We start from the raw sequence: 21,881 nt of genomic DNA, 5'->3' as shown, positions 1-21,881 counted from the left end.
TGCATCGTGTGACGCACTGTGCAAAGTCAGTGTATAAAATGGTTGTAAAGCACTTTGAACATTCTGAGGCTGTGAGAGGCATCATGGAAAGGCTTTCTTGCCAAGATCGATGCAAGAAAATGAATTGAAAATACTTGAATTGGAAAGTGGTTTAATTGCCGATTGCTAAAATTACAAATCATCAGAGGGTCAGGTGTGGGAGTCACACTGGAAACACAGCTCACAATGTACAGGAACAAAACACCACAGCAAGTGAGTAAAACAGTAAAACAGTAACCATTAACACAGCACGGAGCTCACACGGAGCAGAGTCCTGGGTCAACCCCACACCCAAACTCACCTCACCCCCCCGCAAAACTATCCCCTCCTCTGCCCCTCCTCCCACCCATGCCCTCAGTCCCCAGTCCCCGCTCCCCACTCAGTCCCCCCTCCCCCACTCAGTCCCCCCTCCCCCACTCAGTCCCCCCTCCCCCACTCAGTCCCCCCCCCGCCCTGCCCTCAGTCCCCCCTCCCCCAGTCCCCCTCCTCCCCCTCAGTCCCCCAGTCCCTGACCCCCTTAGTCCCCCCTCCCCCAGTCCCCCTCTCCCAGTCCCTCCTCACTCAGCGTTGCGCTGCTCCCCGTTAGTAAACAGTCGCTGTACCAAGCGGTAGTAGCAGCCTTGTTGCTTCATTAACTGCCGATGGTTCCCCACCTCCATCACACTCCCATTCTCAATCACAATGATCTTATCGGCCTTTTCCACCGTCTTCAGGCGATGGGCAATCACCAGGATGGTTTGCCGCGTTCCTCTCGATAGAGCTTGCTGGATCTGGGGAAAGAGCAGAGGGTTTGATCAGGTGGGCACGATCCCATACTCTGTGTAGTTTGAACCCGGGGAAACGCTGCGTTCACATCCAATCCACTTTACCCACCATTGGAGAGTGCTCAGTAATATTGGGCATGGTATAGATCCGGTGATCCACTCGATCCAAGGGAATCCCAACAGGCAAGATACCCCAAGAGTCTTAAATACATCCTTCCCTGTCTCAACTAAAATAATCTCAAATAAAAACAGAGAATGCTGCAAATCTCACGGGATAGGCAGCACCTGTGGAGAGAGAAACAGAGTTAGTGTTTCAGGTCGATGACCCTTCGTCAGAACTGGCGAATATTTGAAAAGAGCAGATTGTTAAGGAGCACTGAAAGGGGGAGGAGAGCAAAGAACAAAAGGGACGGCCTGTGATAGAGTAGGAGGCAGGAGAGATTAGAGAGACAAAAGGGATGATGGGCCAAAGTGAAATGTAATGGCAGGAGTTAGAAAAAGGTTATGGTGGATAGGGTGTGAATGGCGATGTAATGACCAGCTGCCATTAGAGAAACAAGAGAAAATAAAACGTAAGATGGGGAGCGGGGGCAGAGAAGGGAGCCAAAGATGGCCACAGATTATGCTCTGAAATTGGTGAACTCGATGTTGAGTCCAGAATGACCCCACACCCCACCCCTCCCCTCCCCCATTGTACTGTTACAGCCCTGTTGTACCTGTAATGAACCCCATTAATCTACACTCTATTGCACTGTTACAGCCCTGTTACACCTGTAATGAACACCATTAATCTACACTCCAATGCACTGTTACAGCCGTTATACCTGTAAAGAACCCCATTAATCTACACTCTATTGCACTGTTACAGCCCTGTTATACCTGTAAAGAACCCCATTAATCTACACTCTATTGCACTGTTACAGCCCTGTTATACCTGTAATGAAACCCAATAATCTATACTCTATGGCACTGTTACAGCCCTGTTATACCTGTAATGAACCCCATTAATCTACTCTATTGCACTGTTACAGAGGCGAGAGGCGGGAGTGCGTGGTGTCGGAGTGGCCGATAAAGGCCCAGGTGCGTGGAGAGACGGCGGGAGTGCGTGGTGTCGGAGCGGCCTATAAAGGCCCAGGTGAGTGGAGAGGCGGCGGCAGTCCCAGAGGCTGGAGTGCGTGGTGTCGGAGCGGTCTATAAAGGCCCAGCCGGTGCAGCTGCAGCGGGGTGAGAAGGCAAAAAAGAAACAGAAAGGTGACATCACAGCCAAGGGGGTAAGTGATTGGCTGGTGATTGGTGAGTAGCTTTTCTTTTTCTTTTTTATATCAGTAAGTAACCTGTTAACATTGTTGTTGCCAATTTAAGTGTATCTAAGGATTAAGTCATGGCAGGAGAGCTCGGTCACATGATATGCTCCTCCTGTACCATGTGGGAACTCCGGGACATTTCCGGTGTCCCTGACGACTACATCTGCGGGAAGTGTATCCGCCTCCAGCTCCTGACGGACCGCGTTGCGGAGTTGGAGCTGAGGGTGGATTCACTCTGGAGCATCCACGATGCTGAGAATGACGTGAGTAGCACGTGTAGCGAGTTGGTCTTACCGCAGGTGAAGGGTCCACAGCCAGATAGGAAATGGAAGACCAGCAGGAAAAGCAGTGCAAGGAAGGTAGTGCAGGAGTCCCCTGCGGTCATCCCCCTGCAAAACAGATACACCGCTTTGAGCACTGTTGAGGGGGATGACTCATCAGGGAGGGCAGCAGCAGCCAAGTTCATGGCACCATGGCTGGCTCTGTTGCACAGGAGGGCAGGAAAAAGAGTGGGAGAGCGATAGTGATAGGGGATTCAATTGTGAGGGGAATAGATAAGCGTTTCTGCGGCCGCAACCGAGACTCCAGGATGGTATGTTGCCTTCCTGGTGCAAGGGTCAAGGATGTCTCGGAGCGGGTGCAGGACATTCTAAAAAGGGAGGGAGAACAGCCAGTTGTCGTGGTGCACATTGGTACCAACAACATAGGTAAAAAAAGGGATCAGGTCCTACGAGACGAATTTAAGGAGCCAGGAGCTAAATTAAAAAGTAGGACCTCAAAATAGTAATCTCGGGATTGCTACCAGTGCCACGTGCTAGTCAGAGTAGGAATCGCAGGATAGCGCAGATGAATAAGTGGCTTGAGTAGTGGTGCAGTAGAGAGGGATTCAAATTCCTGGGGCATTAGAACAGGTTCTGGGGGAGGTGGGACCAGTACAAACCGGACGGCCTGCACCTGGGCAGGACCGGAACCAATGTCCTAGGGGGAGTGTTTGCTAGTGCTGTTGGGCAGGAGTTAAACTTATATGGCAGGGGGATAGGAACCAATGCAGGGAGACAGAGGGAAACAAAAAGAAGACAAAAGCAAAAGACAGAAAGGAGATGAGTAAAAGTGGAGGGCAGAGAAACCCAAGGCAAAAAACAAAAAGGGCCACGGAATATAAAGGGGCTGCAGGAGGGGTCAAAACTAAAAATCATGGTTTAAAAACTAGGATTAAAACACTCTACCGAAATGCATGCAGCATTCGAAATAAAGTAAATGAGTTGACGGCACAAATGATTACAAATGGGTATGATTTGGTGGCCATTACAGAAACATGGTTGCAGGGTGGCCAAGACTGGAAATTAAACATACGATTCGGAAAGATAGACAAGAAGGGAAAGGAGGTGGGGTAGCTCTGTTAATAAAGGATGATATCAGGGCAGTTGTGAGAGACGATATTGGCTCTAATGAACAAAATGTTGAATCATTGTGGGTGGAGATTAGAGATAGTAAGGGGAAAAAGTCACTAGTTTATAGGCCCCCAAATAATAACTTCACGGTGGGGCGGGCAATAATCAAGGGAATAATGGAGGCATGTGAAAAAGGAACGGCAGTAGTCATGGGGGATTTTAACCTACATATCGATTGGTCAACTCAAATCGCACGGGGTAGCCTGGAGGAGGAATTCATAGAATGCATACGGGATTGTTTCTTAGAACAGTATGTTACAGAACCTACAAGGGAGCTAGCTATCTTCGATCTGGTCCTGTGTAATGAGACAGGAAAAATAAACAATCTCCTCTCGGAATGAATGGTCACAGTATGGTTGAATTTGTAATACAGATTGAGGGTGAGGAAGTTGTGTCAGAAACGAGCGTACTATGCTTAAACAAAGGGGACCACAGTGGGATGAGGGCAGAGTTGGCTAAAGTAGACTGGAAACACAGACTAAACGGTGGCACAATTGAGGACAGTGGAGGACTTTTAAGGAGCTCTTTCACAGTGCTCAACAAAAATATATTCCAGTGAAAAAGAAGGGCGGTAAGAGAAGGGATAATCAGCCGTGGATAACCAAGGAAATAAAGGAGAGTATCAAATTAAAAACCAATGCGTATAAGGTGGCCAAGGTTAGTGGGAAACTAGAGGATTGGGAAAATTTTAAACATCAGCAAAGAATGACTAAAAAAGCAATAAAGAAAGGAAAGATAGATTACGAAGGTAAACTTGCGCAAAACATAAAAACAGATAGTAAAAGCTTTTACAGATATATAAAATGGAAAAGAGTGACTAAAGTAAATGTTGGTCACTTAGAAGATGAGAAGGGAGATTTAATAATGGGAAATGTGGAAATGGCTGAGACCTTAAACAATTATTTTGCTTCGGTCTTCACAGTGGAAGACACAAAAACCATGCCAAAAATTGCTGGTCACAGGAATGTGGGAAGGGAGGACCTTGAGACAATCACTATCACTAGGGGGTTAGTGCTGGACAGGCTAATGGGACTCAAGGTAGACAATTCCCCTGGTCCTGATGAAATGCATCCCAGGGTATTAAAAGAGATGGCGGAAGTTATAGCAGATGCATTCGTTATAATTTGCCAAAATTCTCTGGACGCTGGGGAGGTACCAGCGGATTGGAAAGCAGCTAATGTAACGCCTCTGTTTAAGAAAGGGGGCAGACAAAAGGCAGGTAACTATAGGCCGGTTAGTTTAACATCTGTAGTGGGGAAAATGCTTGAAACTATCATTAAGGAAGAAATAGCGGGACCACAACTGTTTACAATATACATAGATGACCTGGAAGAGGGGACAGAGTGTAGTGTAACAAAATTTGCAGATGACACAAAGATTAGTGGGAAAGCGGGTTGTGCAGAGGACACAGAGGCTGCAAAGAGATTTGGATAGGTTAAGCGAATGGGCTAAAGTTTGGCAGATGGAATACAATGTCGGAAAGTGTGAGAAAAAAAACAGTAAAAGGGAATATTATTTGAATGGGGAGAAATTACAACATGCTGAGGTGCAGAGGGACCTGGGGGTCCTTGTGCATGAATCCCAAAAAGTTAGTTTGCAGGTAATCAGGAAGGCGAATGGAATATTGGCCTTCATTGCGAGAGGGATGGAGGACAAAAGCATGGAGGTCCTGCTGCAACTGTACAGGGTATTGGTAAGGCCACACCTGGAGTACTGCGTGCAGTTTTGGTCACTTTACTTAAGGAAAGATATACCAGCTTTGGAGGAGGTACAGAGACGATTCACTAGGCTGATTCCGGAGATGAGAGGGTTACCTTATGATGATAGATTGAGTAGACTGGGTCTTTACTCGTTGGAGTTCAGAAGGATGAGGGGTGATCTTATAGAAACATTTAAAATAATGAAAGGGAAAGACAAGATAGAGGCAGAGAGGTTGTTTCCACTGGTCTGGGAGACTAGAACTAGGGGGCACAGCCTCAAAATACAGGGGAGCCAATTTAAAACCGAGTTGAGAAGGAATTTCTTCTCCCAGAGGGTTGTGAATCTGTGGAATTCTCTGCCCAAGGAAGCAGTTGAGGCTAGCTCATTGAATGTATTCAAGTCACAGATAGATAGATTTTTAACCAATAAGGAAATTAAGGGTTCCGGGGAGCGGGCGGGTAAATGGATCTGAGTCCACGGCCAGATCAGCCATGATCTTATTGAATGGCGGAGCAGGCTCGAGGGGCTAGATGGCCTACTCCTGTTCCTAATTCTTATGTTCTTATGTACAGCCCTGTTATATCAGTAATGAACACCATTAATCTACACTCTATCACACTGTTAAAGCCCTGTTTTACCTGTAATGAACCCCATTAATCTACACTCTATTGCACTGTTAAAGCCCTGTTATACCAGTAATGAACTCCATTAATCTACACTCTATTGGATGGGTAGAATGGACACATACTCTCTGGAGTTTAGAAGAATGAGAGGGGATCTCATTGAAACATACCAGATTCTGAGGGCGATTGACAGGGTAGATGCTGAGAGGTTGTTTCCCCCGGGGCTGGAGAGTCTAGAACCAGGGATCACAGTCTCAGGTTAAGGGGTCGGCCATTTAAGACCGAGATGAGGAGAAATTTCTTTACTCAGAGGGTTGTGAATCTTTGGAATTCTCTGCCGCAGAGAGCTGTGGATGCTGAGTCTCTGAATATCTTCAAGGCTGAGATCGATAGACTTTTGGAGTCTAGGAGAAATCAAGGGGTATGGAGATCGGGCGGGAAAGTCGAGTTAAGGTCGATGATCAGCCATCGGAGCTGAATGGCGGAGCAGGCTCGAGGGGCCTTCGGGCCTACTCCTACTTCTTATGGTCTTCTGTTCTATTAATCTACATTATATTACACTGTTACAGTCTTGTTATATCAGTAATAAATCCCATTAATCTCTTCTTCTTTGGCAGTCCCCCGGAGTCGAGGATGACTTGCTTACATGCTAGTATCAGTTCTCAGGTGACTGATGAGTCCGGTGCAGGACCTACAGTCTCTGTCACAGGTGGGGCAGACGGTGGTTGGCGGGGGGGGGTGTTTGGGTTGCCGTACGCTCCTTCCGCTGTTTGTGCTTGGCTTCTGCGTGCTCCCGGTGAAGAGACTCGAGATGTTCAGTGCCTTCCCGGATGCTTCTCCTCCACTTTGAGCAGTCTTGGGCCAGGGACTCCCAGGTGTCGGTGAGGATGTTACATTGTTTCAGGAGTTATTTGAGGGTTTCCTTGAAGCGTTTTCTCTGCCCGCCTGGGACTCACCAACCGTGGCAGAATTCGGAGTAGAGCGCTTGTTTCGGGAGTCGAGTATCGTGCATGCGAACGATGTGGCCCGTCTATCGGAGCTGGTCGAGTGTGGTCAGTGCCTCAATGCTGGGGATGTTGGCCTGAGCGAGAACACTGATGTTAGTGCACCTATCCTGCCAATGGATTTGCAGGATCTTGCGGAGGCAGCGTTGGTGGTACTTCTCCGGTGCTTTAAGGTGGCTGCTGTACATAGTCCTTGTCTCTAAAGCATACAGGAGGGCGGGTATCACCACTGCTCTGTAGACCATGAGCTTGATGCCAGGTTTAAAACCCTATTAATCTACACTATTACACTGCATTAAAGCTGTTATACCACTAATAAACCCCATTAATGTACACTCAATTACACTGCTTAATACCCGTAATAAACTCTGCTTTTAATAGATCTCGACCTTTCTTACCATGTGCTCGCTCTCCATGTCCAGAGAACTGGTGGCCTCGTCCAGGATCAGTATCTGTGGCTCTCGGATCAGGGCTCGAGCAATGGCGATTCTCTGCTTCTGTCCCGCAGAGAGCTGCCCTCCTGCCTCCCCCACATCTGAACAAAACAACATCAGATTAAGCGATGACTATCGATGATGGAAAACACCTAGCGCAATCCCCCACCGTATCTCTGCTGTTTCTCAGTCTCTCACTGTACAGCTGTAATGCCGGATAATCAGTGCTCAAACCCTGGTGATTCCATGTGCCGGAAACCGAGGTCACTGGCAGTCACTCCCGGGGTCATGAACGGTGCCGGGGTCACTGGCGGTTACTCCCGGTGCGGGGCTCACTCCCGGTGTGGAGGTCACTGGCAGTCACTCCTGGTGTGGGGGTCACTCCCGGTGTGGGGGTCACTGGCGGTCACTCCCGGTGTGGGGGTCACTGGCAGTCACTCCCGGTGTGGGGCTCACTCCCGGTGTAGGGCTCACTCCCGGTGTGGAGGTCACTGGCGGTCACTCCCGGTGTGGGGGTCACTGGCGGTGTGGGGGTCACTGGTGGTCACTCCTGGTGTATGGGTCACTGGCAGTCACTCCCGGTGTGGGGGTCACTCCCGGTGTGGGGGTCACTGACGGTCACTCCCGGTGTGGGGGTCACTGGCAGTGTGGGGGTCACTGGCAGTCACTCCCGGTGTGGGGGTCACTAGTGGTCACTCCCGGGGTCACTGGCGGTGCCGGGGTCACTGGCAGCCACTCCCGGGGTCACTGGCGGCCACTCCCGGGGTCACTGGCGGCCACTCCCGGGGTCACTGGCGGCCACTCCCGGGGTCACTGGTAGTGCCGGGGTCACTGGCGGTCACTCCCAGTGTGAGGGTCACTGGCGGTCACTCCCAGTGTGAGGGTCACTGGGAATCACTCCGGTGTGAGGGTCACACCTGGGGGATTTGAGCTGTGGATTGTGACAGTCACTCCCAGGGTCACTGGCGGTTACTCCCGGGGTAACTGGCGGTCACTCCCGGGGTAACTGGTGGTCACTCCCGGGGGATTCATGCTGTGGATTGTGATGGTCACTCCCGGTGTGGGGGTCACTCACATTCACTGGTGGTCACTCCTGGGGTAACTGGCGGTCACTCCCGGGGTCAGCGGGGGTCACTCCCGGGGGATTCGTGCTGTGGATTGTGACGGTCACTCCCGTTGTGGGGGTCACTCCTGGGGTCACTCCCGAGGGATTCGTGTTGTGGATTGTGGCTGTCACTGCGGGTCACTCCTGATGTTGGGGTCACTCCCGGGGTCAGTGGGGGTTCACTCCCGGGGTCAATGGGGGTTCACTCCCGGGGTCAGTGCCGGGGTCAGTGGGGTGGTCACTCCCAGGGGATTCGTGCTGCGGATTGTGGCAGTACCTGTGTTGTATCCGTGCTCCATTCTCTCGATGAATCCGTGGGCATTGGCTCTCTGAGCTGCTGCAGTGACTGCTGTGATTGGACAGCTCTGTAGGCCGTAGCAGATATTCCCCTGGACCGAGAGTGCAAACAGCACAGGCTCCTGTCCCACTAGGCCCAGCTGTGGGAAGAGAAGAAAAATACAACAGTTTGGTTCAACATCAGTCGCAGACAGAGTGGTTAGAAAGTGCCCTGGGAGGAGATTGTAAGTGTGTAAATGTGAGTGTACCCAGGGAGAATAACGAGTCCTGCACAACCTGTTCTACACTGTGCTGGGACGGGAGTGGGGAAAGGATAGATAGAAAGCAACAGCCAATGAAGTACTATTTGGAGTGTAGTCACTGTTGTAGTGTAGGAAACGCGGCAGCCAATTTCTGCACAGCAAGCTCCCACACACAGCAATGTGATAATGAGCAGATATTCTGTTTTTGTGACATTGGCTGAGGAGTAAATATTGGCCAGCAGGTTTTGGCTGCCGCTCTGGACCCGAGCCCCTCACTTCCCCTTTAGTGTTATTTTCTCTGCACCCCTCCCAGACCGCGCTCTCCTGTTATCGTGCCTCTCTCGGACACTCTGCACCCCCCCAATCCCTACCCCAGCCCTTCAGCACTCCTGAACCTTCCTACTCTCCTGCCGCTGGCCCAGGCTGGACTCCCTCCTAGAGAAGCCAACAGCTTCCCTCTGATGCTCCCCTGGCATCCTCCGAAAAGCCCATCGAGGAGCTCGTCGCTGCCTCCTTGACCAATCCTGACTGCCAAATCCTATCCTTCACTGACCTTCCTGGCCCAGTGGGGGCTAATCCCACCAAACTCCTCCCCGTCCCACTCAGCCCTCCCAATGCTGACCCGGTGGACCCTGGCAATGGATGAGCCATCACCAACCTCTCCGCCTCTCCCTCCAGAATGTCCATTCACCGGTGAACAAGGCCCTTGCCACATGAGCTTATTGTGGATGATGGCAACGACATTATGGCCTTGATGAAAACCTGGCTGAGGGGTGATGGCACCTTTCCCCTGAATGAAGCCTCCCGGCCTGGCTATATCGTCGAACATTTGCCCCGCCTGGACCGTCGCAGTGGGGGTGTGGCCCTTATCACCAAATCACACCTCGGTCCATCCCCCTACTCCTCCCCTGAGCCTCTCAGCCTATTCCACCCCGATCGCCTCTCATTTAAAATCCTCTTTCTCTACCATCCACCCAAGTAGCACGCCAAATTTCTCACTGAGATATCTTCACTGCTTTCTTCCATCAGTCTCTGCATCAAGCCACTTCTCATCCTCGGTAATTTCATATAATCATAGAAATTTGCAGCATGGAAGGAGGCCTTTACGGCCCATCGTGTCCGCGCCGGCCGACCAAGAGCTACCCAGCCTAATCCCACTTTCCAGCTCTGGGTCAGTAGTCCTGTAGGTTACGGCACTTCAGGTGCACATCCAAGTACTTTTTAAATGTGGTGAGGGTTTCTGCCTCTACCACCCTTTCAGGCACTGAGTTCCAGACCCCCACCACCCTCTGGGTGAAGAAATTTCCCCTCAAATCTCCTTTAAATCTACTTTACCATCTACTTTAAATCTATGTCCCTTGGTTGTTGACCCCTCTGCCAAGGGAAGTGGGTCCATCCTATCCATCTATATCTAGGTCCCTCAATTTTATACATCTCAATAAGGTCTCCCCTCAGCCTCCTCTGTTCCAAAGAAAACAGACCCAGCCTATCCAATCTTTCCTCATAGCTAAAATTCTCCAGTCCAGGCAACATTCTTGTAAATCTCCTCTGCACCCTCTCCATGCAATCATATCTTTCCTGTAATGTGGTGACCAGAACTGCACGCAGTACTCCAGCTGTGGCCTAACCAGTGTTTTATGCAGTTCAAGTATAACCTCCCTGCTCTTGTATTCCATGCTTCGACTAATAAAGGTAAGTGTTCCGTATGCCTTCTTAACCACCTTATCTACCTGGCCTGCTACCTTTAGTGATCTGTGGACCTGCACTCCAAGGTCCCTTTGTTCCTCTACACTTCTCAGTGTCCTACCATTTAATGTGTATTCCCTTTCCTTGTTAGACCTCCCCAAATGCATTACCTCACACATCTCCGGATTGAATTCCATTTGCCACTGTTCTGCCCACCTGACCAGTTCATTGATATCTTCCTGCAGTCCGCAGCTTTCTTCTTCATTATCAACCACACGGCCTATTTTAGTATCATCTTCAAACTTCTTAATCATACCCCCAATATTGAAGTCCAAGTCATTGATATATCCACAAAAAGCAAGGGACCCAGCACTGAGCCCTGCGGAACCCCACTGGAAACATCCTTCCAGTCACAAAACACCCATCAACCATTACCCTTTGCTTCCTGCCTCTGAGCCAATTTTGGATCCAACTTGTCACTTTGCCCTGGATTCCATGGGCTTTTACTTTTGTGACCAGTCTGCCATGTGGGACCTTATCAAAAGCAATGCTAAAATCCATGTAAACTACATTGTACGCACTGCCGTCTTCGGAATCAACATAAAAACATAGAAAATAGGAGTAGTAGGCCATTCGGCCCTTCGAGCCTGCACCGCCATTCAACATGATCATGGCTGATCCTCTATCTCAACACCATATTCCCGCTTTTCCCCATTCCCCTTGATGCCTTTTGTGTCTAGAAATCTATCTATCTCCCTCTTAAATATATTCAGCGACTTGGCCTCCACAACCTTCAGTGGTAGAGAATCCCACAGGTTCACCACCCTCTGAGTGAAAACATTTCTCATCTCAGTCCTAAATTTCTTACCCCGTATCCTGAGACTGTGACCCCTTGTTCTAGACTTCCCAGCCAGGAGAAACATCCTCCCCGCATCCAGTCTGTCCAACCCAGTCAGAATTTTATACGTTTCAATCAGATCCCCTCTCATTCTTCTAAACTCTGGTGAATACAGGCCTAGTCGACCCAATCTCTCCTCATACGACAATCCCCCCATCCCTGGAATCAGTCTGGTGAACCCTCGCTGCACTCCCTCAATGGCAAGTATATCCTTCCTTGGGTAAGGAGACCAAAACTGCACACAATACTCCAGGTGCGGTCTCACCAAGGCCCTGTATAACTGTAGTAAAACATCCTTGCTCCTGTACTCAAATCCTCTTGCAATGAAGGCCAACATACCATTTGCCTCCATAACTGCTTGCTGCACCTACATGTTTGCTTTCAATGACTGCCGCGAGGTCGGGAGGTGCGTCGCTGAGTCGGGAGTCCGTGAGTCAGAAAGGCCTACAAAAGGCGTGCTTGTGCAGCTACAGGGAGAAGGCAAAAAGGAGTAGAAAGAAATAGAAAGGTGAAGTCACAGCCAAGGGGGTAAGTGATTGGCTGGTGACTGGTAAGTAGTTTTTTCTTTTTTCTCTTCTATATCAGTGAGTAACTTTTAGCACTGTTGTTGCCAATTTAAGTTAATCTAAGGGTTAAGTCATGGCAGGCGAGCTCGGACAAGTGTTATGCTCCTCCTGTACTATGTGGGAAATCAGGGACACCGGGAAGTGTATCCGCCTCCAGCTCCTGACTGTCCGCATTGCGGAATTGGAGCTGAGGGTGGATTCACTCTGGAGCATCCACGATGCTGAGAATGACGTGAGTAGCACGTGTAGCGAGTTGGTCTTACCGCAGCTGAAGGGTCCACAGCCAGTTAGGGAATGGAAGACCAGCAGGAATAGCAGTGCAAGGAAGGTAGTGCAGGGGTCCCCTGTGGTCATCCCCCTGCAAAATAGATACACCGCTTTGAGTACTGTTGAGGGGGATGACTCATCAGGAGAGGGCAGCAACAGCCAAGTTCATGGCACCGTGGCTGGCTCTGTTGCACAGGAGGACAGGAAAAAGAGTGGGAGAGCGATAGTGATAGGGGATTCAATTGTAAGGGGAATAGATAGGCGTTTCTGCGGCCGCAACCGAGACTCCAGGATGGTATGTTGCCTCCCTGGTGCAAGGGTTAAGGATGTCTCGGAGGGGGTGCAGCACATTTTGAAAAGGGAGGTTGAACAGCCAGTTGTCGTGGTGCACATTGGCACCAACGATATAGGTAAAAAAAGGGATGAGGTCCTACGAGACGAATTTAAGGGGCTAGGAGCTAAATTAAAACGTAGGACCTCAAAAGTAGTAATCTCGGGATTGCTACCAGTGCCACGTGCTAGTCAGAGTAGGAATCGCAAGATAGCTCAGATGAATACGTGGCTTGAGCAGTGGTGCAGCAGGGAGGGATTCAAATTCCTGGGGCATTGGAACCGGTTCTGGGTGAGGTGGGACCAGTACAAACCGGACGGTCTGCACATGGGCAGGACTGGAACCAATGTCCTAGGGGGAGTGTTTGCTAGTGCTGTTGGGGAGGAGTTAAACTAATATGGCAGGGGGATGGGAACCAATACAGGGAGACAGAGGGAAAAAAAATGGAGACAAAAACAAAAGACAGAAAGGAGATGAGTAAAAGTAGAGGGCAGAGAAACCCAAGGCAAAAAAACAAAAAGGGCCACTGTACAGCAAAATTCTAAAGGGTCAAAGTGTAATTAAAAAGGCAAGCATGAAAGCTCGGTGCCTCAAGGCAAAGAGTATTCGGAACCCAGAAGAGGGCTCTGAGCTAGTTAGTGGGTGAGCTCTCAGATGAACAGGACCCCAAGAAAGAATGCAAAAGGCAGGAGGCAACAGAGCAGAGTAGCACTGGGGTAAGTGTAAACCACAAGGTGATAGGAAGGGACAATATGTATGAATATAAAGGGGCTGCAGGAGGGGTCAAAACTAAAAATTATGTTTTAAAAACTAGGATTAAAACACTCCACCTAAATGCACGCAGCATTCGAAATAAAGTAAATGAGTTGACGGCACAAATCATTACAAATGGGTATGATTTGGTGGCCATTACAGAAACGTGGTTGCAGGGTGGCTAAGACTGGGAATTAAACATACAGGGGTATCTGACAATTCGGAAAGATAGACAAGAAGGGAAAGGAGGTGGGGTAGCTCTGTTAATAAAGGATGATATCAGGGCAGTTGTGAGAGACGATATTGGCTCTAATGAACAAAATGTTGAATCATTGTGGGTGGAGATTAGAGATAGTAAGGGGAAAAAGTCACTGGTGGGCATAGTTTATAGACCCCCAAATAATAACTTCACGGTGGGGCGGGCAATAATCAAGGGAATAATGGAGGCATGTGAAAAAGGAACGGCAGTAATCATGGGGGATTTTAACCTACATATCGATTGGTCAAACCAAATCGTACGGGGTAGCCTTGTGGAGGAATTCAAAGAATGCATACGGGATTGTTTCTTAGAACAGTATGTTACAGAACCTACAAGGGAGCAAGCTATCTTCGATCTGGTCCTGTGTAATGAGACAGGAATAATAAACGATCTCCTAGTAAAAGATCCTCTAGGAATGAGTGATCACAGTATGGTTGAATTTGTAATACAGATTGAGGGTGAGGAAGTAGTGTCTCAAACGAGCGTACTATGCTTAAACAAAGGGGACTACAGTGGGATGAGGGCAGAGTTGGCTAAAGTAGACTGGAAACACAGACTAAACGGTGGCACAATTGAGGAACAGTGGAGGACTTTTAAGGAGCTCTTTCATAGTGCTCAACAAAAATATATTCCAGTGAAAAAGAAGGGCGGTAAGAGAAGTGATAACCAGCCGTGGATAACCAAGGAAATAAAGGAGAGTATCAAATTAAAAACCAATGCGTATAAGGTGGCCAAGGTTAGTGGGAAACTAGCAGATTGGGAAAATTTTAAACGACAGCAAAGAATGACTAAGAAAGCAATAAAGAAAGGAAAGATAGATTACGAAAGTAAACTTGCGCAAAACATAAAAACAGATAGTAAAAACTTTTACAGATATAAAACGGAAAAGAGTGACTAAAGTAAATGTTCATCCCTTAGAAGATGAGAAGGGGGATTTAATAATGGGAAATATGGAAATGGCTGAGACCTTAAACAATTATTTTGCTTCGGTCTTCACAGTGGAAGACACAAAAACCATGCCAAAAATTGCTGGTCACGGGAATGTGGGAAGGGACAACCTTGAGATAATCACCATCAGTAGCGGGGTAGTGCTGGACAGGCTAATGGGACTCAAGGTAGACAAGTCCCCTGGTCCCGATGAAATCCATCCCAGGGTATTAAAAGAGATGGCGGAAGTTATAGCAGATGCATTCGTTATAATTTGCCAACATTCTCTGGACTCTGGGGAGGTACCAGCGGATTGGAAAGCAGCTAATGTAACGCCTCTGTTTAAAAAAGGGGGCAGACAAAAGGCAGGTAACTATAGGCCGGTTAGTTTAACATCTGTAGTGGGGAAAATGTTTGAAGCTATCATTAAGGAAGAAATAGCGGGACATCTAAATAGGAATAGTACAATCAAGCAGACGCAACATGGATTCATGAAGGGGAAATCATGTTTAACTAATTTACTGGAATTCTTTGAGGATATAACCAGCATGGTGGATAGAGGTGTACCGATGGATGTGGTGTATTTAGATTTCCAAAAGGCATTCGATAAGGTGCCACACAAAAGGTTACTGAAGAAGATAAAGGTACGCGGAGTCAGAGGAAATGTATTAGCATAGATTGAGAATTGGCTAGCTAACAGAAAGCAGAGAGTCGGGATAAATGGGTCCTTTTTGGGTTGGAAATCGGTGGTTAGTGGTGTGCCACAGGGATCGGTGCTGGGACCACAACTGTTTACAATATACATAGATGACCTGGAAGAGGGGACAGAGTGTAGTGTAACAAAATTTGCAGATGACGCAAAGATTAGTGGGAAAGCGGGTTGTGTAGAGGACACAGAGAGGCTGCAAAGAGATTTCGATAGGTTAAGTGAATGGGCTAAGGTTTGGCAGATGGAATACAACGTCGGAAAATGTGAGGTCATCCACCTTGGGGAAAAAAAACAGTAAAAGGGAATATTATTGAATGGGGAGAAATTACAACATGCTGCGGTGCAGAGGGACCTGGGGGTCCTTGTGCATGAAAACTCTTTTTGGAGTTCACCTGCAAAACATAAAACATTAAACGGTGCCACCCGACCTGGGTGACACTCCAGACATTTACAAGGCCCTTTTTTTCCCCCCCTTTTTTTTTTTGTGTTTTTTTTTTTTTTTTTTTGGGCACTAAAATCACAATTTTTCCCCAGTGCCCCCTATAAAAGGGAAGGGGACACTAAAAGCACCGGCAATTAAAACAAATTAACTTTAAAACGTAAAATCAAATTAAAATTTGGTTGCCGGGCGTGATGATGCACTCCAGTCCCTCCGGTGCCCACCTCTCGCGGAAGGCCGCGACCGTACCGGTGGACACCGCGTGCTCCATCTCCAAGGACACCCTGGACCGGATGTAAGAGCGGAAGAGAGGCAGGCAGTCAGGTTGAACGACCCCCTCGACCGCCCGCTGCCTGGACCGGCTGATGGCACCCTTGGCCGTGCCCAGGAGCAGTCCTACGAGGAGGCCTTCGGACCTACCCGCTCCCCTCCGCACAGGGTGCCCAAAGATCAGGAGAGTGGGACTGAAGTGCAGCCAGAATTTCAGGAGCAGCCCCTTCAAATAGTGGAACAGGGGCTGCAACCTTGTGCATTCAATAAAAACATGGAACACGGACTCCTCCAGACCGCAGAAATTGCAGGCGGCCTGGGAGTCCGTGAACCAGCTTAAAAATTTGTTGCACGGCACTGCTCCGTGCACCACCCTCCAGGCCAAGTCCCCGATGAATAGTGGGAGGACCCCTGCGTAGAGTGCCCTCCATCGGGGACCCCCGCCTCCTCCGGACGGCAAGATGGTACGCCATGGCGTGTCCGGACGGCCGGCGAGGATGGCAAAGTTGAGGGTGTGCAGGAGCAGCCCGTACAGGAAACCCCTCCGCGCGGAACTGAAAGGCACGGAGGGGATTTCCCCGAGGCGGCTCAAGTTGTGAGGCGCCGGCCCCCGATGGCGCCGATGAGGAATTCCGTCCGGACGGGGGTCAGTTCGGACGGGATCTCCCCACGTGCTTGAGCCTCCTCGATGCACCTAACGGAGTCAGGGCCCAGAGCTGTTTTTAGCGACTCGATGGCATCGGCCGCGTGGCGGACGTTGGCAGAATTTAGGCGCCGCGCCAGCGTGTCTGGCGCCATCCAGCCCGCTCCTCCGCCATCGAGCAGGTCCCTGACCCTGGTCACCTCACCAGCCACAGCCCTCTCTTCCGACCGCCACATAAAACCTCGGCCGTGGAGGTACGGATTCCCGAGCAGCGGTTCCTGCAGGACGGCCGCCACTCCAGCCGGCGGAGAGCTGCGCTTGGTGGAGACTTTGTTCCAGACCCTGATGAGTTCCCTGTAAAAGACAGGCAGCTCCCGGAGGGCGGTCTTGGCACCCCCCAAGTTCACAAACAGGAGCTGCGTGTCATAATTGAGGTCGAGCTGCTGGCGGAAGAAATACCTCGCCAGAGCACACCACCTAGGAGGGGGCTCGACGTAAAGGTATCTCTGCAGGGTCTGAAGACGGAAAGTCGCGAGCTGGGCGCTGACGCACACCAACGACTGACCGCCCTCCTCAAGCGGGAGACTCAGGACCGTGGCAGAGACCCAGTGCTTCCTGTTGTTCCAGAAGAAGTCCACCAGCTTCTTCTGTATCTTGGCGACAAACGCAGGGGGAGGGGTCAAAGTGACCAGCCGGTACCACAACATTGCGGCCACCAGCTGGTTTATGACTAGCGCTCGACCCCTGTAGGACAGCACTCGGAGCAGTCCTGTCCAGCGCCCTAGGCGAGCGGCGACCTTGGCCTCCAGCTCCTGCCAGTTCGCCGGCCAGGCTCCCTCGTCGGGGCTAAGGTAGACTCCCAGATAGAGGCGATGGGTCGTGCTCCAGGCAAAAGGCCTGAGCTCCTCCGGCAGGGAGTCCACCCGCCACTGACCCACCAGGAGTCCGGAACATTTCTCCCAGTTGATCCTGGCGGAGGACGCGGCCAAGTAAATCTCCTGGCACTCACGCATCCTCCGCAGGTCAGCGGGATCCTCTACCGCTCCTTGTGCATGAATCCCAAAAAGTTAGTTTGCAGATGCAGCAGGTAATCAGGAAGGCAAATGGAATGTTGGCCTTCATTGCGAGAGGGATGGAGTACAAAAGCAGGGAGGTCCTGCTGCAACTGTACAGGGTATTGGTGAGGCCACACCTGGAGTACTGCGTGCAGTTTTGGTCACCTTACTTAAGGAAGGATGTACTAGCTTTGGAGGGGGTACAGAGACGATTCACTAGGCTGATTCCGGAGATGAGGGGGTTACCTTATGATGATAGATTGAGTAGACTGGGTCTTTACTCGGAGTTCAGAAGGATCTTATCGAAACATTTAAAATAATGAAAGGGATAGACAAGATAGAGGCAGAGAGGTTGTTTCCACTGGTCGGGGAGACTAGGGGGCACAGCCTCAAAATACGGGGGAGCCAATTTAAAGCCGAGTTGAGAAGGAATTTCTTCTCCCAGAGGGTTGTGAATCTGTGGAATTCTCTGCCCAAGGAAGCAGTTGAGGCTAGCTCATTGAATGTATTCAATTCACAGATAGATAGATTTTTAACCAATAAGGGAATTAAGGGTTACGGGGTGCAGGCGGGTAAGTGGAGCTGAGTCCACGACCAGATCAGCCATGATCTTGTTGAATGGTGGAGCAGGCTCGAGGGGCTAGATGGCCTACTCCTGTACCTAATTCTTATGTTCTTATGTACAAGGACACCCAGGTCCCTCTGTACATTGACACTTCCCAAGCCATCACCATTTGAATAATACTTTGTCCTTTTGTTTTTCCTACCAAAGTGGATAACTTCACATTTATCCACGTTATACTGCATCTGCCATGTGTTTGCCCACTCACTCAACCGATCTAAATCGCCTTGCAGTGTCTTTGCATCCTCCTCACAACTCACAATCCCAACAATAGTTTTGTGTCGACAGCAAACTTGGAAATATTCCAACTTGGAAACCTAGTGAACCTTCTCTGAACAGCCTTCAATGCAAGTATATCGCTCCTTAAATACCGAGACCAAAATGGCCCTGTACAAATGTAGCAAGACTTCCCTATTTTTATACTCCATCCCCCTTGCACTAAAGGCCAACACTCCATTTGCTTCCTAATTACTTGCTGCAGCTGCATACTAACTTTTTGTGTTCCATGTGTTTTGAATTAGTTGGTGGAAGGATTAGAGGGAAGTTGAGGAGAACCATTTTCACCCAGAGGGTGGTCAGTCTCTGGAAGTCACTGCCTGAGAGAGTGTTGTCGGGTCAGAGATCCTCACTATATTTAAAAAGTACTTGAAGTGCTGTAACTTACCACACACTTCTCCGGATTGAATTTCATTGGCCACTTTTTGACCCAGCTGACCAGTTCAGTGATAACTTCCTGGAGTCTGCAGCTTTCTTCCCAACTAACTTCTTAATCATGCCTCCTACATTGAAGTCCCATTGATGTATACCACAAAAAGCAAGGGACCTAACACTGAACTTCTTTCTTTAGTTTCTCTCCACATGCCCTCTCCGAACTCATCCTGTCCATTAGACATACCTCCTGCTCCCTTGACTCTATTCCCACCAAACTGCAGATCACCCAACTTCCCTCCCTGCCCCCATGTTAGCTGATCTTATGAACGGTTCTCTCTCCGAGTATTGTCCACCCCTCCCCTTCAATCACGCCTCTCCTCAAAAAAACAACCCTGGACCGCTCTGTCCTTGCAAACTGCCGCCCCATCTTCAAGCTCCCTTTCCTCTCGAGTTATTGAATGTGTTGTCGCCTCCCAAATCCGTGAGCAGCGTTCCGGAATCTCCATGTTTGAATCCTCCAATCAGGTTTACGACCCCGCCACAACACTTAGCAATACCACAAATGACTGTGATTATGGCAAACTGTCTCTCCTCATCCTTCTTGACCTGTCTGCAGCCTTTGACACGGTTGACCACTCCATCCTTTGCCATCGCCACTGCTCTGTCGTCCAGCTGGGTGGGACTGTACTCGCCCGGTTCCATTTTTATCTATCTCATCGTAGCCCGAGAATCTCATGCAATGGCTTCTCTTCCCACCCCGCATCGTTACCTTTGGTGTCCCCCAAGGATCTATCCTTGGCCCCCTCCTATTTCTCATCTACATACTGCCCCTTGGCGACATCATCCGGAAATACAGCGTCAGTTTCCACATGTACGCTGATGACACCCAGCTCTACCTCACCACCACTTCTCTCAACCCCTCCTCGGTCTCTACATTGTCAGACTGTTTGTCCCACATCCAGTTCTGGATGGGCAGAAACTTCCTCCAATTAAATATTGGGAAGACCGAAGCCATTGTCTTTGTTCCCCACCACAAACTCTGGTCCCCAACTACTGACTCCATCCCTCTCTCCAGCAACTGCCTCAGGCACAAGCACACTGTTAACAACCGAGGCGTCATATTTGACCCTGAAATGAGCTTGCGACCACATATCCGCAGCATAACTAAGACGCCTGTTTCCACCTCTGTAACATCGCCCGTCTCCGCCCCTACCTCAGCTCATCCACTGCTCAAACACCCATCCGTGCCTTGGTTACTTCCAGACTTGACTATTCCAACGCTCTCCTAGCCAGCCTCCCAACATCCACCCTCCAAACACTGAAGCTCGTCCACAACTCTGCTGCCCGTGTCCTAACTCGCACCGTCCCGTTCACCCACCACCCCCCAGCTCGCTGACCTACACTGGCTCCCGGTCCAGCAATGCCTCAATTTAAAATTCTCCACATATTACACATTGTTACTCTCCCTGTGTATATTACACATTGTTACTCTCCCTGTGTATATTACACATTGTTACTCTCCCTGTGTATATTACACACTGTTACTCTCCCTGTGTATATTACACACTGTTATTCTTCCTGTGTATATTACACACTGTTACTCTTCCTGTGTATATTACACACTGTTACTCTCCCTGTGTATATTACACACTGTTACTGTCCCTGTGTATATTACACACTGTTACTCTCTCTGAGTATATTACACCCCTTTCCTCACCTTGTTATGATAGTATTTGTGCTCGTATTCCTCAATCGGTGTCCCATCCAGCAGGATCTGCCCTGACTGAGGTTGATAAAAGCGTTTCAGCAGACTCACGCAGGTGGTCTTACCCCCACCAGAGGGACCCACCAGGGCCGTGATCTCCCCAGACTTCAGCTCGAAGGACACATTCTGAAAACAAATAGCATCATCCTGAGAAATGAATGAACATGCAGCATATTGCAGACAGCACGTGGTTTGGAATGAAATGGAAAGTTGGGAAAGGACGGGTAAAATATGTGGCCTTTGTAGCTCAGGTCACTTTCATCTGGGAATCGGCAGGACTTGGGTATGAAAGGGTGGACATCAAAGACTGCTGCTGATACCAAGCTAGAGTGAGGAATAATGTAAGAGACTGCAGGTAGATATAAACAGGTAACGGTAACATAGGTAACGGTAACATACTGGCTACATTACTGGACTTATCATCCACAGGCACTACTTCAAATCCCACCACGGCAGCTGGGGAATTTAAATTCAGTTCATTTAAATAAATCTGGGATCATGAATCAGTAATAATGACCATGAAACTATTGCATTGTGGTTAAAAAACCCACCTAATGTCCTTCAGTGAAAGAAATCTGCCATTGTTACCTGGTCTGGCCTTTGTGTGACTCCAGACCCACAGCAACGTGGTTGGCTCTTAGCTTCCCTCTGAAATGTCCCAGCGAGACACTCAGTTATAACAAACCGCTACAGAAAACAATAATCAGATTAAAACCGGCATCACCCCTGGCACTGACTTCAGACACAACAATGGCACATCCAACCCAGTCGACCCTGTAAAGTCCTCCTCACTAACATCCAGGGAGAGCTGCCCCACAAACTAGCAACAGCCTGACATAGGCATGATTCTGAGAGTCGGGACATCGGAGGAGCAACACTCGCCGGGAGATCGAGGTCCTGATAAAAGGGCGTAGGGAGTCGGAGGAGAAACACTCGCCGGGAGATCGAGGTCCTGATAAAAGGGCACTGGGAGTCGGAGGAGAAACACTCGCCGGGAGATCGAGGTCCTGATAAAAGGGCGTAGGGAGTCGGAGGAGAAACACTCGCCGGGAGATCGAGGTCCTGATAAAAGGGCA

General features: G+C 49.5%; 1 protein-coding gene across 1 annotated transcript in view; it reads right to left on the bottom strand.

The window, feature by feature from the left end:
• Nucleotides 1–587: 587 nt before the first annotated feature.
• Nucleotides 588–21,881, bottom strand: part of LOC139243605 (antigen peptide transporter 2-like) — a gene marked incomplete at its 5' end in the record, with an annotated part of 45,240 nt that continues 23,946 nt past the window's right edge. The window contains 4 exons of the mRNA XM_070870801.1: nt 588–809; nt 7,285–7,421; nt 8,703–8,862; nt 20,758–20,931. Of these exons, the coding sequence (XP_070726902.1) occupies nt 597–809; nt 7,285–7,421; nt 8,703–8,862; nt 20,758–20,931 (684 nt within the window). The remainder of the gene's footprint in view (nt 810–7,284; nt 7,422–8,702; nt 8,863–20,757; nt 20,932–21,881) is intronic.

The sequence above is a fragment of the Pristiophorus japonicus genome, unplaced genomic scaffold (assembly GCF_044704955.1).
Source record: "Pristiophorus japonicus isolate sPriJap1 unplaced genomic scaffold, sPriJap1.hap1 HAP1_SCAFFOLD_1750, whole genome shotgun sequence".
Classification (NCBI taxonomy): domain Eukaryota; kingdom Metazoa; phylum Chordata; class Chondrichthyes; family Pristiophoridae; genus Pristiophorus; species Pristiophorus japonicus.
The sequence above is the reverse complement of the archived record's forward strand: the minus strand, read 5'-3'. Positions and strand labels throughout refer to the sequence as shown.